Source organism: Molothrus ater, chromosome 7 (genome assembly GCF_012460135.2).
Source record: "Molothrus ater isolate BHLD 08-10-18 breed brown headed cowbird chromosome 7, BPBGC_Mater_1.1, whole genome shotgun sequence".
In the NCBI taxonomy this organism is placed as follows: Eukaryota; Metazoa; Chordata; class Aves; order Passeriformes; family Icteridae; genus Molothrus; species Molothrus ater.
In genome coordinates this window covers 22,167,214-22,182,489 of record NC_050484.2, presented here as the reverse complement: position 1 = coordinate 22,182,489, position 15,276 = coordinate 22,167,214, and the positions used below count along the sequence as shown (strand labels likewise).

Below are 15,276 nucleotides of genomic sequence, written 5' to 3'. Positions count from 1 at the left end.
GCGGCGGGAGCGCCCTGCTCTTCGGTGCCGCTGCCCAGTCACCGTCACGCCGGCGGGCAGAGCGGCTGCCCGAGGCCGGACCCGTACTGTTACCCGCGGCTCTGGTCCCGCCTGGCCGCGGTGCCCTCCCCGGCTGAGCACACGGCCGTGCGGGCGCGGTGCTGCCGTGGGGAGCGAGTCACTGAGTGCGCGGGGCCAGGCGCCGGGCACAGCCCAGACGCTCCGAAATTCTCCGTGCCGTTTTTCGTGCCTGAGCAAACACGGGTCTCCAGCCCAGCCTGGTGATGGCTTTAGTTGTGAAGGGCAGGTGGGTGCAAGGCCAGGGCAGCCCATTTTGGACCCATGGTGACAGTGGGTGCCCGTGGCATTGGCAGTGGGCATGGCAGACATTGTGGGGTGACGGGGCCTTCTGGAGGTCTGCGGCTGAGGTCTGAAAGCCTCCTGTTTGGGGCATGACACATCTGCCCCCTCCAGCCCCCAGATGGTTTCCAGGCCATTAACCCCAGTGTCTGGCCTTGCGAGTCACGGGTGCGGAGGGGGAGCTAGCAGCGCTCCGGAGCAGCCCGTGGTCGCTGGGCTGGAGCAGCTGATGGGCTCGGGCCTGCCCCCTCCCTGGTGAAGCGCTTTCTTTATCAGAACAGATGTTTTCCCAGATCTGGCCGCAGAGAGGAAGGAGTGGCTGCCCCCGGGCTGTGCGGCTGGGGCTGCCCCACAGCATGCGGCAGTGCATCGCCAGCATCCCCCAGCCATTAACTGATTAACCTGCTGCTCCTGGAAGTCTGGGCCGTCTGTATCTAATCAGATGGAGGCCAGAGTTTCCCAAAGGGCCATTTCACCACAGCCTTTATGCCCACCCCTCTGTCAGGAGGAACCTCCTGGCCTCTTGCAACAGGAGTAGCCACTTTGGAGCCTGAAGGAACTGATGGGAATGGGAGGCTGGAAAGGGGATGCCCAGAGGTGCACGCCTCAGCAAGTAGCACTCTTCAGAGAACTGCCTGCTTTGTCCAGCTCCAGGACGCTGTCCAGGCATGATTCTGCCATTATCTGAAGAAGCAGGGATTTCCAGGGAAGGGCTGAGGGGCAGTCCTGGAGCCAGAGTCTCTCTAAGAGTCACACGTCTCTTGTAAATCACTTTAATCCTGATGAAGCAAGGTAGGCAAGGCTGGAGAACTGGGGTGAGTGTGTGCAGGAAAGCATCCGACTCTGCTTTGCAGGAAAGGCAGTGGGGGTGGGAGAGAGGGAATGTGACTTCCCCAAAGACGGAATGTTTGGCATTTGCTGCACCCCAGCCACTCTTCCTCCTTCTCCATGGGGGTTCTTAGTGGGAGGGAAAGCCTGAGTAGAAGGGAGTTGCTTCACTTCTTTCTGCAGCAGCAGAATAGATCTTGTCCCAGGGGATGCATGTCATGTCTTAGAGTGAATAGCTTAAACCCCAGTGTTCTCTTGGTCTTGCCTTAGCAGGCGCCCATGCTGTGCTTGCAGCATTTAGATTATCACACTCAGCTGTGGATCAGTATTTGGGATTAGGTGGGGATGTCATGGGTCTTCACAGCTCCCCTAGCTCCCCCTTTGGCATGCTGGAGACCAAAATGGCTTTGTGGAGGGTTCAACCCGCTTGCCATCCTGGTTCTGCAAGGGAGGAATAGTTTTAGCCAGTTGTGCCAGCTTGACACTGTGGAAGGGTTTCCCATGTGCTGTGCCCTCCTCTGCTTGCAGACCCCAGGGACAGTGAGCTGCTGGGGAGTGTGCTGCTGCTGCTCTTCTCCCACAACGTCCCAAGCGGGTCAGATTAGAAAACCTTCATCCTCAGTGAGTGGTACAGCACAAAGATGTGTGTGTGCCTCTGCCATGGGAGCTCTGCTGTGCAGCATGGCTCAGAGATGTGATGGATGAGGCCTTTGCTGCAGCAGGGTGGGAGTGGAGGAGCCGTGTGTGTGTGCTCTGCCATCCTTGCTTGGCTGCTGCAGGGAGTCCTGTGCCCAGGCAGGAGGAGGGGCCCTGCAGGCCCGGGCTGTGGCACAGTGACAGATGATGGTTTCCCTGTGTGTCTGGAGTGTGGGCAGGATGTGGGGTTGACACAGAGGATGTGACTCGCTCTCCAATTCCCCCTAAGGGGCAGGAATGTCATGGGCAGGGTTAAAGGAGACACTTCTCCCATCCTGTCCTTCTGCACTCCAGTTGGAGTGACCAGTTAGCAGGATCCCCTAGTCAGTCAGCACGGAGGAGCAGCATCCAGTGGAGTCACAGATGCTGCTCTCCTTCTCACGTGCCACTGGCCTAGAAATGCTGGCATTTTAAGTGTTAAACAGTTTTCCTCATTGCTCTTGTGGTGAAATCCAAAGCTTTTCATCTGTGTTGTAAAATAAATCCCCTGAAATTCTTAAGCTTTCTGACATGGGGAGAGAAAGGCGGGGTAATTCTGTGTTCATTTCCTGCATGGCTGTGGTGATTGGAATTGTCCTCTCTACATCTGTCATGGTCTTGACTCACTATTCCCCATGTTCCCCATCCTTCCCTGGCCACAGCCCTTCTCTTCTTTGTGGCCTGGGGCATCTGCCATGGAGACAGGGAGAGGATCCATCTCTCTGGGGAATACTTGCAGATCAGGGAGGAGCCTCAGAGTCAAAGCTGTGAAGGAGTACTAAGGCTACTGGAGCTGCCACCATGCATGCACCTGAGCTGCTTTCTTGGCCTCAAACTGAGGTGGAAAGCAGCTACCTCTGCCAGGTTTCTTTTGCTCTGGCAGCTTTGCCCTGACTGCTGACTACTTGATGCAAGTGGAAAGTGCCTGACTGCTCCACAAAGCCATCAGGGAGTCTACAAAGTGTGGCCCTTTACTGGCTCCAAGACACTCAACTGAATTTGCTGTGCTTTGAGCATCTAATGGCATGAAGTCATGTGTATAAACATCTGCAGGCAGATGGGGAACATGGGTAAGGGAACAACTGAAAGGACTTGACTGTGAATGCACCTTTGCGGTGTGGAGCCTGCCTGATTCATGGGTGCAGCAGGTACAGGACTGGTCTGATTTTTGGTTGCACATGCAATTGTCACCACCTTTGGGCTCTCTGTTGAAGCTGCTTGGATGCATCATCCAGAGACCTGTGTCCCCAGGGAGCCCAGGTTGTGCTGGGTGGGAAGGGTTTGTACATGGCTGGATTAGGTTTCTCAACAGCTTGGTTTGCCTTTCCCATGCCCCCTGCAGTTGGGAGAAGGAGGAGCTCCTGTGAGAGAGGAACATGGCCACATGTCTAGGAGAATCTATCCAGAGACTCTTGTCTGAGATAAGGGAAATGGTTCAGCTGACGTGGATGATGCTGACCATGAGTGATGGGCTGTCTTTACAGATAACAGTAAGCTGAATGCCCATGGGTTAACAACCATTGTCTTAGGAAAATGCCATCTTGGGAAGAAAAGGTACTAGAACATCATCTTCTTTAGCAGTGAGGCTGCTCTTTGAAGGAGTATTCTGGCCAAGCCTCTCTCCACCTCTCAGGAACATGTGCTTTGCCAGCTTCCCCTGACAACCTCCTCTCAGTCTACTGAGAATGTTGTGACCTCTCAGAAAGAGAACCCGTAGGGTTTAAGAAGAGACAGAGAAATGCTGACTGTAACATCCATCTTGTGTATGTAATGCTCTCTGTATGAATAGCACACAGAGCACACCCCCTCTGTTTAATTAGCCTGTATAGTGCAGCTGAAGAGCAGTACCACTGTCCTTGAAGATATCCATGCAGCTGGTGTAGCATGGATGTTCCTACACACAGAATCCTCCATCCAAGCTGTTGGATCCTCCATCCAAGCTCCCCCAAACCATTCAGAGTGATAAAGAGGCAGATATAGGACAAAAGGGTTCGACTGCCCTGTTTTGGAGCAGCAATTGCAAGGAAGAGAGCTCTTGTGCCAAAGGTGACAGGAAGAAGTGTCTGGCGGAAGAGAGGGAGTCCTGCTAGCTCCCTCCTTAGGGCATTCATCTGGAGCCAGGCTGTGTGAGCTGTGACCTTGTCACATCCCATCAGCAGCAAGAGGGTGGGCTGGCACAGGCTCTCAGTGAGAGCCCCCACATGAAGGGAAGTCAGGTTGCCCTGGGCCAGCATGCAGCTGCCCCATTGTGGCCTCCAAAACCACCTTATTCTGCTCTGGTTTCACTTCTTGCCACACTTACATTTAACAGAATGATCACAAATGTTTTGCAATTTCTTTTTCCCATTTTGCTGTAAGGAGAATATGCAAACTATCTAAATGTGATTATTAAGACTGAAACTTGTGAGAGTCTGGATTTCCTGGTTATCTTTCAGTTACCTCAAACTCTGCAGTTCTGCCTCCTCATTTCCATCTGAGATCACCCACAGTTCAGCAGTGCTGCAGAGCCTAGTCTCAGGAAAAACACCTATGGAGGGCCTGTTATGCCTCACTTGGCACAGTACCCAGGGGACTGAGGGGTCCTGTCATACAAGTGCAATAATTATCACAGCAACTGAACTGGTGGTGGGGCCTCTCACAGATCCAGTCATCAGTCTATTTGATGAGAAGGTGGAAATTAGGATGATGGGGGGTGTATTAGTGCTCTTTATTCCTCTTACTTGCATCTTGAGCCAATGATGAAGATTTGGCTGAATCACACTTTCTAGAAGGGCTTCTTATTTCTGGAGGATCCCTTGCTTTTTGCAGTTTCTGCAAGTGGTTACACAACCTTGTTTTAAAATAAATCCTGCTTCATTTCTGAAGCGTCTGGCAGATCCATCCGTTTTCAGGTCCTACTTTTCTTCTGCTTCATGAGAGTCACTTTGTCCCAAATAGCTTCTCTGTCTGCAAAAAATTATTTTCTGGCACCAGGTTGCCTCTGAGCTGCTGGCAAAGGTGAGCCAGCAGGTAGCAGAGAGGGGTCTCAGTACTACTGTCTGTCGTGTCTCTCAGCAGGGCTGAGTCAGTTGAGGATGCAGGGACACAGATGAGGTTTGCAGCCCATGCTGGGCCACATGCTGCTCTAATCCCCCCACTATCACTGTCTGGGCTAGATAGGTCAGCCCTAGCTCTGGCAAATCTACATAATGACATTAACATCTTCACAAATACTTTTGCACTACAAGGGATCTTTCTGAATAGCAAAAATGACTGAGCCTTTTATGTTGTCTCTGGAAGGCTTCTTTCTCACACCTCAAAGCATAAGTAAGCAGTAAACTTCCTTACTCCTGTTTATACATCCCAGACATGCATCAACTCTTGTTGCCACCAAATGTCCTGGGAGTTTCTGCTCAGCAATTTGCAATCCTCTTTGGGTCTGTGACTTTCCAGAAGACATTCCTCTGTTTGAAGTACTCCTTGCATTCCTTCTCTCCTGATGATGACCTTTCTGTTTGGCTGTACTTTAATCCTGTTTTGTTCTAACAGGGGGCTGTGGAATCCACACTGCTCTGGTGGTCACATCCTTGTGGGGACTTACTTATCTGCCAGATGTTGGCATCTGCTAGTACTGTCAGAATTACTTTAGATTTTAGGTCCTTGATGAGAATATAAAATACTACTGACCCTGTCACTGCAGACATTTGTTGGAAACTCCCTCAATTAGTAGTGATTTTCCCCATCCATAACAACAGTTTTGAGATCCCTTTGCTGCTGTTTGCTCCTCAAGAGCTGACTTTTACTGAAATTCTGTGTTCTACATGGCAACACCACGAGAGTCAATCATGATCCTATTTATCTTGTGTGCTTGGATGCTAAGGAAGAAGAAGCCTTTTTGACTCGACTTCCTTCCCCATGTTAACTGGCACTGGACAGCAGTTAAAGCCAGAGTATCCTTAAGATGGAACAGCAGAGAGCAAAACCTCTGTATTTTCCCTTGGGTTCTCAGACTAAGCAACCCATGGTTGCTAGGGATAATCCTGCTATCACTGCTATTTAGACTCTGACTCTTTCAATCTCTTGGAATTTCCTCAGCATTACCAGACTTATAAAAAACTAATAGCAACTGTTGAGAAACTTTATTGGACACATCTCTGGGAACTCTTGGACCTGTTGATTTTTAAAATGTTTTGTGTCCTTTCCATTTACTGAAAGCACTTCAGCATCACAATGTGATGCAAGATGGGTGCTTTCCAGGGATGTTTATTAGAAACTTCTGTCTCCATCACCACAGCACCAAGCCTGCCAGAGTTCAGGAAGTGTTTGGACAATGCTCTGGAGCACATGGTGTGACTCTTGGTCCTGTGCAGGGCCAGGAGTTGGACTTGATAACCTTTGCAGGCTCCCTCCAACTCAATTTATTCTGTAATTTTATGGTAACTCCCAGTGTTGCCATCCACATCTAGTAGTTGGATGCTGCTACTAGCACATGTCTTTGTACCCAGTGATTTTAGAAAAGAGTGAAACAGACTCTTCTGTCTTTCCTGTCTCCCAGCTTCTTTCTTACATGGGTTATTTGCCCCATTTTTCCCTATTTCCACTCTTATTTCAGATTGAAACACTGCAACCCAGCTCAGAGGCACTCCACTTGCTTTCTGAGTGGTATTTGAAGGAAGGACACAGAGGACGAGCAAACACCAGGAAAATGTCTCACATGAAGAGTTTAAAAACCTGAGATTACTTTATTAGTGAAATGACAAATAGGGGGAGACATGGCAAAAGAGCAGAAAATAATGGATGAGACAGAGAAGGTGGATTGAATTCCTCTGTGCCTCTACCTCTGACTGCAAGAAAAAGGGATTTTGTGCTTCACAGTGATGAGATTGGTTTAAAAACACATGTTTCTGTATAATGTGTGAGTAGGTGGTAGAACTCCACAGGGTAGGGAAAGTCAAGGATGTGGCAAGATGCAAAAAGTTATTGGGCATAATCCCAAATTATGCATAATAAACATTGCAGAAGACATACTGTTTCAGGGCTCTTTCTGAGATTTTTACAAAACATGTGGCACTGGGGCTGCCCAGTGACAGACCACTGTATCCTTGTGGCTGCCTGAGGCCCTGGGCTCTATTCTGTGGACCTCCAAGACTTCTCAACTGTCCCTCAGCCCAGCCTCACCCTTGAAGCCATTGGCTGAATTTGAGAGAGGGAGGGAACTGCAAAGAAGCCACCTCGCTATATATTTGGTGGCAAGTGGGAGAGGCTTCTTTGAGAAGCACTGCCCAAGTTGAGAGCAGGGCAGGAATACCTTTTACTTGCTCAGTTTTGAGCTGCAGGCTGGTCAGGGGAAGTTTTGCTAGGGCCTGGCTGGGGTTTAGCAGATGCCACATTACCTCCTTTCTTTCAGGGCTACAGAAGGGATGTAGGAAAGCCAGTGCAGCTGTGATGTGACAAGGAATACACATCTGTAGATACCCGTGTGATTAATGTGCTTAGGGAACAACGAATTTTAATTCAGTTCCTAACTGAAGTTTTAGGCAGGGAAGAGCTTGTATGGAAGGCTGGAAGTGGTGTTTGCTTTTATGAACTTTATGAAATTCAGTATGCATTTTCATGACTGGTGATAATTGCTCAGGTGGTTGCAAGCTCTGTAGGACTATTAGTTCATCTGAGGAGGAGAGTGACTCCACTGCCATGGTGGAATTGCAGGGGGCAGCTTATCTTAAACTGAGCTTGGAGAGAGTGTACAGTGGAGTCTGGAAGGATTCACACTTGCCTCCTTTCTGTGGACCTTGTGCTCATGGCAAAGGGCAGCTCTGAAGTATGTGGAAAACAGCTGGGGGTTCATTCCCTCCCTGCCCATGACAAGACAAGCAGTTTGTGTGGTTCCTGTAGTGTGTAGCTCCTTCTTTGAGAAGATTAAGAATTACCTCCACAAACCAGGCATTTCCTGGGAAATATTTGGAGATGTTCTGGAGAGTGAGAAGAAAAGCTGTGCAGCAGCCAAACTGGGGGAAGAGACAGGAACAGAACAGATGGGAGGGGGAGGCAAAAGGGGAGTGGGAAGCAGTGCATATACATCAGTGACCAGAAGTGAAAATCTCTTAATGCTCTTAGATAATTTAAAACGCACAAACCTTTTCCTGATACTGCTATTCTGCAAAGCTGCTGGCAGACTGAGGGCTCTGCTCCTTAATTAGTGAGGAATGGGGCTGCTAATTGGCAGAACTAGAATGAGTCATGGGCTCAGCCTGGGCTGCAGCTCTGGAGTAGCAGGACCCATGGCTGCAGTTTGTGCAGCTCTGAGCCCTGCTGGCTTGCAGGGGCTGCCCGAGCTCAGTGAGCTGCTGTGTGGGAATTGTGGGACCAGACAGGTACAATCCAGCCCCTCTTTGCTCTACAGTGTGTCTCCCTCGTGCCTGACAAGAAGTAGACTTCGGTTTCTGTTATCCCTACTGCTCTTGCAGGTATTGTCCCTCTTGCCAGCTGCTCCATGCTGGCTGCTGCCAACTGAGCTGGTGCTTCTGTCTCTCTTACCTGTGATCTCTGGGCTGCCCCTCCCTTCCAGGAGCTGGTCCCAGTTTTGCTGATCAGATACAGCCCATGGCTTCATTTCAGCCTGCCATCAGAAAAACAGCAAAGTTGCATTCCTTGCCATATGGGGCTAGGCTGCCAGGGACTCCCCCTCCCCACCAATCCTACATCCATTAGCTAAGGCTCTTTGTATTTATCCTATCACTTATTCATGATCATTCAGATCAATCTCTTGGAAAGTGCATTTATTGAAACCTGATTCCGGCTTTGTCTGAATTGCAAGGGCCTTTCTGGCCCAGTCTCTGCCTCGTGGTTTGCAGCCACAAAGCCACTGAGGCTGGGAAAAGAGCTGGCTCAGCGCTGTGCTGCCAGGAGAGCCTTTCCTAAGCCTAGAAGCATATGGATCCATTGCCAGGAGAAACACAAGGCTTGGGTGCCCAATACCCACTGAACAGCCTCAGTGTGCTAGGAGGACAAAGGTAAGTTATGTATATAGTACTTGTAGTTGAAAACTTGTTGCACCCACAGAGGTTTTTGTCTCAGACTCTCAGTGCAGGGGTGTAGGTTTTTGAGACATCCCTGCCCCTTGCAGAAGGGCTGATTTAGTACAATTACCTAAATCAAGGAAGGCATTGCAAGAACCTCTTGTAGTGTTGTGTTTGTAGGTAGATCTGGAGGCTGAGACAGTCAAGTTCAGACACAAAGAAAACATTAAAAACATCCTGTACTGGAAAAAGCAGACAATTGTATGCTCCTTTCACACTGAAAGGTGTCTTTCAAACAAAACCACTTTTCCTCTCTGAATAACTCTGGAAAATTGTTGCAGCCATCCTGGTTTAGCCCGTCCTGAGCATGTTAGTCCTGGCAGTTGTGTAGGTTTGTGCACAGGGGTAGTGGGATGTCTAAGTGCACTCAGAGAGGGGCAGCCCTGCTGTGTCCTGAAGTTCAGCTGAGACAGCTCATTCTTGCTTGTGCCTGGATAGAAGCAGTTCCCAGAAGACAGAGGATGTCCTGGGAAATCATGAAGATTCAAGGGTAGTCCAAAACACGGAGTAAGGAGAACAGAATAGCAAGACTTGTTTCTGAAGAGTGATACAGCTGTGGAACTGCTTTCTCATGTCAGTCCCTAAATGGGTCTCCTGCTGGACTGGGAGGCCCTGGAGAGGCCAAGGCACCTGCATGTATGGAGTTTTGTGTCTTGTGCTCTGGAGCTTACCTTGCTGCCTTCAGCAGCTGATAACTGATGAGGATGTAGCTGCTGGCTACACACTCTACTTCAATGTGTGGATGCCTTGCTGCTGCAGTAAGGGCTGTGTGCTGCCTTTCTGCCTCTCTGCCCATTCCCTGGGTGCAGCACACGAGATCTCCCTTATTCCTTCCCTGCTGACCCACCATAGTATATCTCCTGAGGTGAGATACAGGCATGTGAATGCAAGGGAGAACTTCTGGTTTCAGTCACTCTTAAAAAAAAAAAAAGGCAGAAAAGGCCAAGAAATCTGTGGCTTCAATTGAATTTTGATATCATGAATAGCAGGAAATGTTATTTATTTCTGAGTCTAGGATCCAAAGTGCCATGTGTTATTTGAACTGAGAAATGACGTCTTAGAGTTTACTGTCCACAGTGGAAGGCATGATGGTGTGACCATGGGCCAGTACTGATGAAACACTGCTCTCTGTATGCAAGCAACTTTATTTTCTGAATTACAACCTCGTGGTACAAGATCACTTTTCAGGATTGTGCTTTGCTGTGCACTTTGTGGCAAGGCAAGTTCATGGATAGATTGTTACTGAGGCCATAGGAATGAGGATGTTGGTCTCAGAGTTTGTTTAACATCTGAGTGACCTGCCCTTGATATAGCAACTGGTACATTACTGTTTTATTCTTCCTTTCTGTTCCTGCTCTTGTTCCCTTTAAAACCAAAGCAGTAGACCAACCTAATAAACTCCTAGTAAAAGAATAATTGGGTGGGGATGAGCTCATTATATAAGGGGCTTGAGTTAACTGCATGATCAGTATTCAGCCAGCTTTATTTGATGGAAAGTGATTACACAAAATTGTCACTGCTGTTCCTCCTCTGTCTTAAGGTGTTCTCAAATTGGTGATTGCTTGTTGCTTCATTTTGTTAAGCTGTTTTGTCTGTGGGTGAGGGTGGATCTCCTGTATCCCAGAATGGAAGTTGAAGGGTTTTTACTCTTGTCCTGGACGAGCAGGGTTTCCCATCATGGTGCTTGTGGGAGCTGGGGCTCCCCGAGCTGGCACATCACTGCTCAGTGCTACTGACCTTGCTTCTCCTATGGAAGTTCAGCCTTGCTGCCTGGCAGTTTTTGGAAGTTTTCTGCTCAATTTAATCTTTTCAATGGATCAATGAAATGTTTGGCATTGGGGGACAGGGGAGTAAAGTGGGGCAGTCTCTTTGGTGCCACCATCTGCTCCCGTATTTAGTCAAGGCTCCTTGGGGAATTTCATGTTTAGAGAAAAGGCCTGGTGGAAGGAGATGCACTAATACAAACTTTGCCTTTCAGGAAATGGGGCTATGGCTATGCTGGGCAGAAGTTAAAATAATTATTTGCTCTGTGGTTCCTTTTCTGGCTGTCTCAGCAGAATATTCCTTTTGGAAACAGCATAACTGGGTGCAGTTACTCTGCTGTGCAGAGGCAATTGCTGTTGTACAAATAGCTACAACATGAAGTAAGTCTACTACTAAACTGAAGTAAGTCATTCTGGGCAGCTGGAATATCACAGGGCCTGGGAGTTTCAGCATGTTGCTTTCTATTCTTAGCAGCTCACAGAAGGACCTGCCATAAGCTTGTGTGGTGTTGTACAAAAGAGCTGTGTCTCCTTGGAGGAGTATTTGTTAATACTTTTGCACATGGACTTCTGCTGGGAAAGGGGTCTGAATCAGTTGGACTTTTAGATAATTTCTATGTGTTGAAGATAGCTGAGTGACCCATTGCCTATCTCCCCCTTTCCCTTCTGAGTGGTAGCTATTAAATAACAGTGTTCATGCCCATGGATTGTCTCTTCTGTGTCAGATTATCAACTGCCTGTAGCTCCAAGTTAATTTCTGAGCTCAGGGAGCAGGAAGTCTGTGTAACCTGGATGCCCCTGGTCTCCAGGGGCAGAGTGTTTAGGGTGCCATGATGGTGGCACACTGCCATACACAGGGTGTGTGTGCTGTGGCACTGGGGCACAGTGTGCATGGCGGGGTGCAGACTTGTCTTCTGATTAAACTGCACTTGCCTCAGGCTCTCATCCCTGCCATCCTGGCTTACTGGTGTCTGAAGGCATTGAAGTGCACTGTTGGGGATGTTTACACTAAGTGTCTTATAAAAGGCTTTCTTTCATCCCTCTGTTTGGAGACACATCCTTCCTGTTTTCTGACTCTTTGCTTTCTACCATGGTGGTAATAGGAGTCCGGTGAAAGTAGCAAAAAATTTTCAAACACATGTTGATGTGCATATGTTTATGCACACCAGTCAAAATGTGATTTGGGAAATTGATGATTTCTCAATAGCAATGTCTTGCCCAGATGCCTCAGGACACTTTATTTAAAGCATACAGAGTTTCAGAAAACTTAAGGGGATGTAACAAATCCTCTGTATAGTTCTTCAAAATCTGTGTGTGATGTACTGTCCACACCAGCACTCTGGGATCTCAAATCTGTAATGTAAGATTCCATTTTTTTCTATTGCTATTGTTCACTGGCCATGAGGTTGATCTCTGCAGACTATCCATGGGTTTAGGTGCTGATCAGATGCAATGGTGCTTTTCATTCACTTGGTGAGGGGAGATTAATCTGCTTGAAACTCTAGACCAGAGCACAGCAGTAAAGCTAGAATTATGTACACCTTTTTAACGTCATTAAACCCAGATCTTTTGTTGGGAGGACTGGAGATTGGCCTATAGATGTATCTCTTACAGCAAGGAAAGTCCGGGGTACTAAAGTGTTTAGAGTGACTTAAGTAGTTTAAAAAAACCCACCTAAACTAAAAACAAATCATTAAAAATAGAATTAGTGTTTCACATTTTGGATAATGTAATATAGAAACACTATTCAATTTCTTCAAACATATTAAGCCTACAAGCAAAGAGCTAATGGTGCTGATGGGATTAAGAGGGTAGGAAGGGCTTAAAGCTCACAATCAATAATTTAGGGGCATTAAAAAAAATAGGAAGAAAGTCAGTATATGAATCAATGAAAGGCAGCATGGCCCTAATGTTACTCAACAGTTGAGCACTTTGGATTTTTCTCAATATTTATCTAAGCAGAGTTTATGTGATTTCTATGGGAAGACATGGAAGTGATTAGTTTGCAATAACTGAAATGTGGTGTGACTTCATGCCTAGCTCTGTAATTGCAGGTCATGCCCTGATCTGCCTTTGTGCTCCTGTTCTTTCCCTTGTACCAGGTCCACAGGCAGAAGAGGCCAATCCAGCAAACTTGTTTTCCTTAATATTTTGGTAGGCCAGCTATGAGATCTACCTGTCCTGCAGATCCCTGCATGTGTGTTACCAGAAGTCTGGGTTTGTGCTCAGACTTGTCTTGAGAGACATGGAGAAGTTTAAGATGTTGTAGTGTATGTGCAACATCATATAAAAAACCCAGATATAAACACCAGTGCGTACATACATCAGGCATAAGGACCATCGTGTATACATCTGTGTGTAGATACATCAGAGAAACACTCAGGTCATGTCAGTTACCAAAGGAAACTCTTGCCAGAGTTTGCAAACAAAGCTCTGTGAAATCCTCTTAGCTGGTGATTTCTGGAAGCATTTTGACTTACAATGATGCGTGGGTGTATTGTTTACATTGTAAACATGCTTTATTTATATTTTCTATTATTATTATAGCATGGCTTTTAATGACCGGCTATTCCAAGTTTTAAAATATTTAGACAGTCAAACCAACTATTCTATGTGTTGGTATCTTTCCATGACACTTTCTATAAAAATTGGTGTTTCCTTACTTTAGTTTCCGCATGAAGCTCATTAAAACTGCTTTTTCTTCCGCTACTGTTACATAAGGAAAAAACAAACCCAATTTCTCTGAAAATGTCAGTAGAACTTACTTAAATATTTTAAGCAGCTGTAGCTTGGAAGTAGCCTCTGAATACTGCAGCTTCCCCCAGCTTTCCTTGGGTGCAGATCTCACAGGCTCCAGTTCTTTCTAATGGGATGTCTTCTGGTTTTTGCAGGGTGCCAGGGTATGGCTGCAGGAGCAGGACCAGCTGCAGCCATGCACTGTTGGCTTGTGTGCCAATGGAAATGTTCTCTTCACCTCAGATTATGGCATGGTAAGTGAAGTTTGCATGAATTTGTACCCTCTGCCAAGCTGTAAGATGGACTTCTTCATTTTGCATGACCATCATGTTGAAATTTATCAATGGAAATGCTGCAATTATCTCTGAAAAGTGACCTGGCTCTGTTACACCAAATATCTAACAAATGTTAAAAGGAGAAGATTGTTCTTCTTGTTCTCTTCATTTCTCTGCCTACCTCACTTTTCTTGGTTTCCCTTGTGCCATCTTTGAAGGAGCTGCATTAACAGCTGCCTAACAAAATCATTATATTGGCTAAATGCTCCTGGAAGGAGGCAGCTCCAATAACCAAGCAGCCCTTCCTGCCAAGCTGTGCGACTCTAGGGGTGCTTGTGCTCACCACCAGCTGCTTCAGCAGCTTTTGCTGTCAGCCCTTTGGCCAGGGGCACGTGGCAGTGGGCTCCCTGTGCCAGTCAGTGTGTAAAGGCTGCAGAGATGCACAGGACAGCTCAGCAAGGCAGCCAAGCTCCCCTGAGAGCAGAGCTCTCCAACAGGGATGAGAACAAGCTCCTTTTCTGCCTGATTTCCAGCTCTGTGCTCCTTGTGGTCCCCTGGTGCAGTACTCATGGAATAATATTGGTAGGAAGGGACCTCTGGGGATCACCCAAGTCCTCAGTGAGTCAGCTCGCTTGGCTAACCCTGGGAAAACTATCCACAGCCTTCAGGGAGGTTCTGGGTGAGTCAGACTGGTGCCTGGGCTGGGAGGAGGATGGGGAAATGGGCAGGACTGTGCCCTCCAGCAGTGAGCAATTAGACCTGCTCAGCTGTTCTGGTGCATGGGCCCTGCAGGTGGCTGCTTTGTTACAGAAAAATGGATAGGTTTTCTTCAGCCTCTTACCTGGCAAACAAAGGAGGGCACAGGGGGAAAGGGGATTTAGAGCCCTGGTTTGTGGAGTCAGTGGTAAGACTAGTTTTTCAGTCTTGCCTTGAAAGATTTGAAGTCATCATTCTTTTATAAAGAGCCTGATTTGTTTCTCAGAGATGGAAATTCCCCTAGCAAACACAGATTTTTGAATCTGGTTACTGTGGTCTTTTAGACCCCTTCCTGAGGAGTTGACTTGTTTTAGGAGTGCTGGATATCACTAACACATTTTAAGGGATCACAGGTAATGCAGCAGCCTCCAGAGGGACAAAAACTGGTGACGGTACTTCTGTGACTTTCCCAGTTCTATCTCTTCTGACCTGCTGCTGTGGCCTTGTAAAGTCTTTCAAACCCACCTGCCACCTCTAAAAGAACACCAGAAATCCCACTTTAGAGCTGTCTGTCCTCCTCCAGCCTGTGCCCTGTATGCTGGAAAATATGATCAGGATAATGCTTGGTGGCTTACAGGTGTGGAAGAAAAAAGCTGGGTTTGGGTTTTTTTCTTCCATGAAACAAGAAACCACTAGGCTGGAGGAGCATGTGCTTTATGGCTCGTGCAGTAAAAGCTCATGGTGATCATTAAAGGGCTTTCTTTGTTCGGTGCCACCCACAAGAGCTGTCCTGTGTGCTTCCCTCACCTGCCACATTCATTGCTTCACACCTCTAGGAGAGACTGGCACTCCTACCCCGGATAAGGACTCTGATAAATGTCTTCA

The 15,276-nt window shown here is 47.6% G+C and overlaps 1 protein-coding gene across 1 annotated transcript in view; it reads left to right on the top strand.

The window, feature by feature from the left end:
- LOC118688879 (unconventional myosin-X-like) overlaps nucleotides 1-15,276 on the top strand; it is an 88,171-nt gene that overhangs the window by 604 nt on the left and 72,291 nt on the right. Inside the window, exon 2 of the mRNA XM_036386810.2 lies at nucleotides 13,576-13,674. Within this exon, the coding sequence (XP_036242703.1) occupies nucleotides 13,576-13,674 (99 nt within the window). The remainder of the gene's footprint in view (nucleotides 1-13,575; nucleotides 13,675-15,276) is intronic.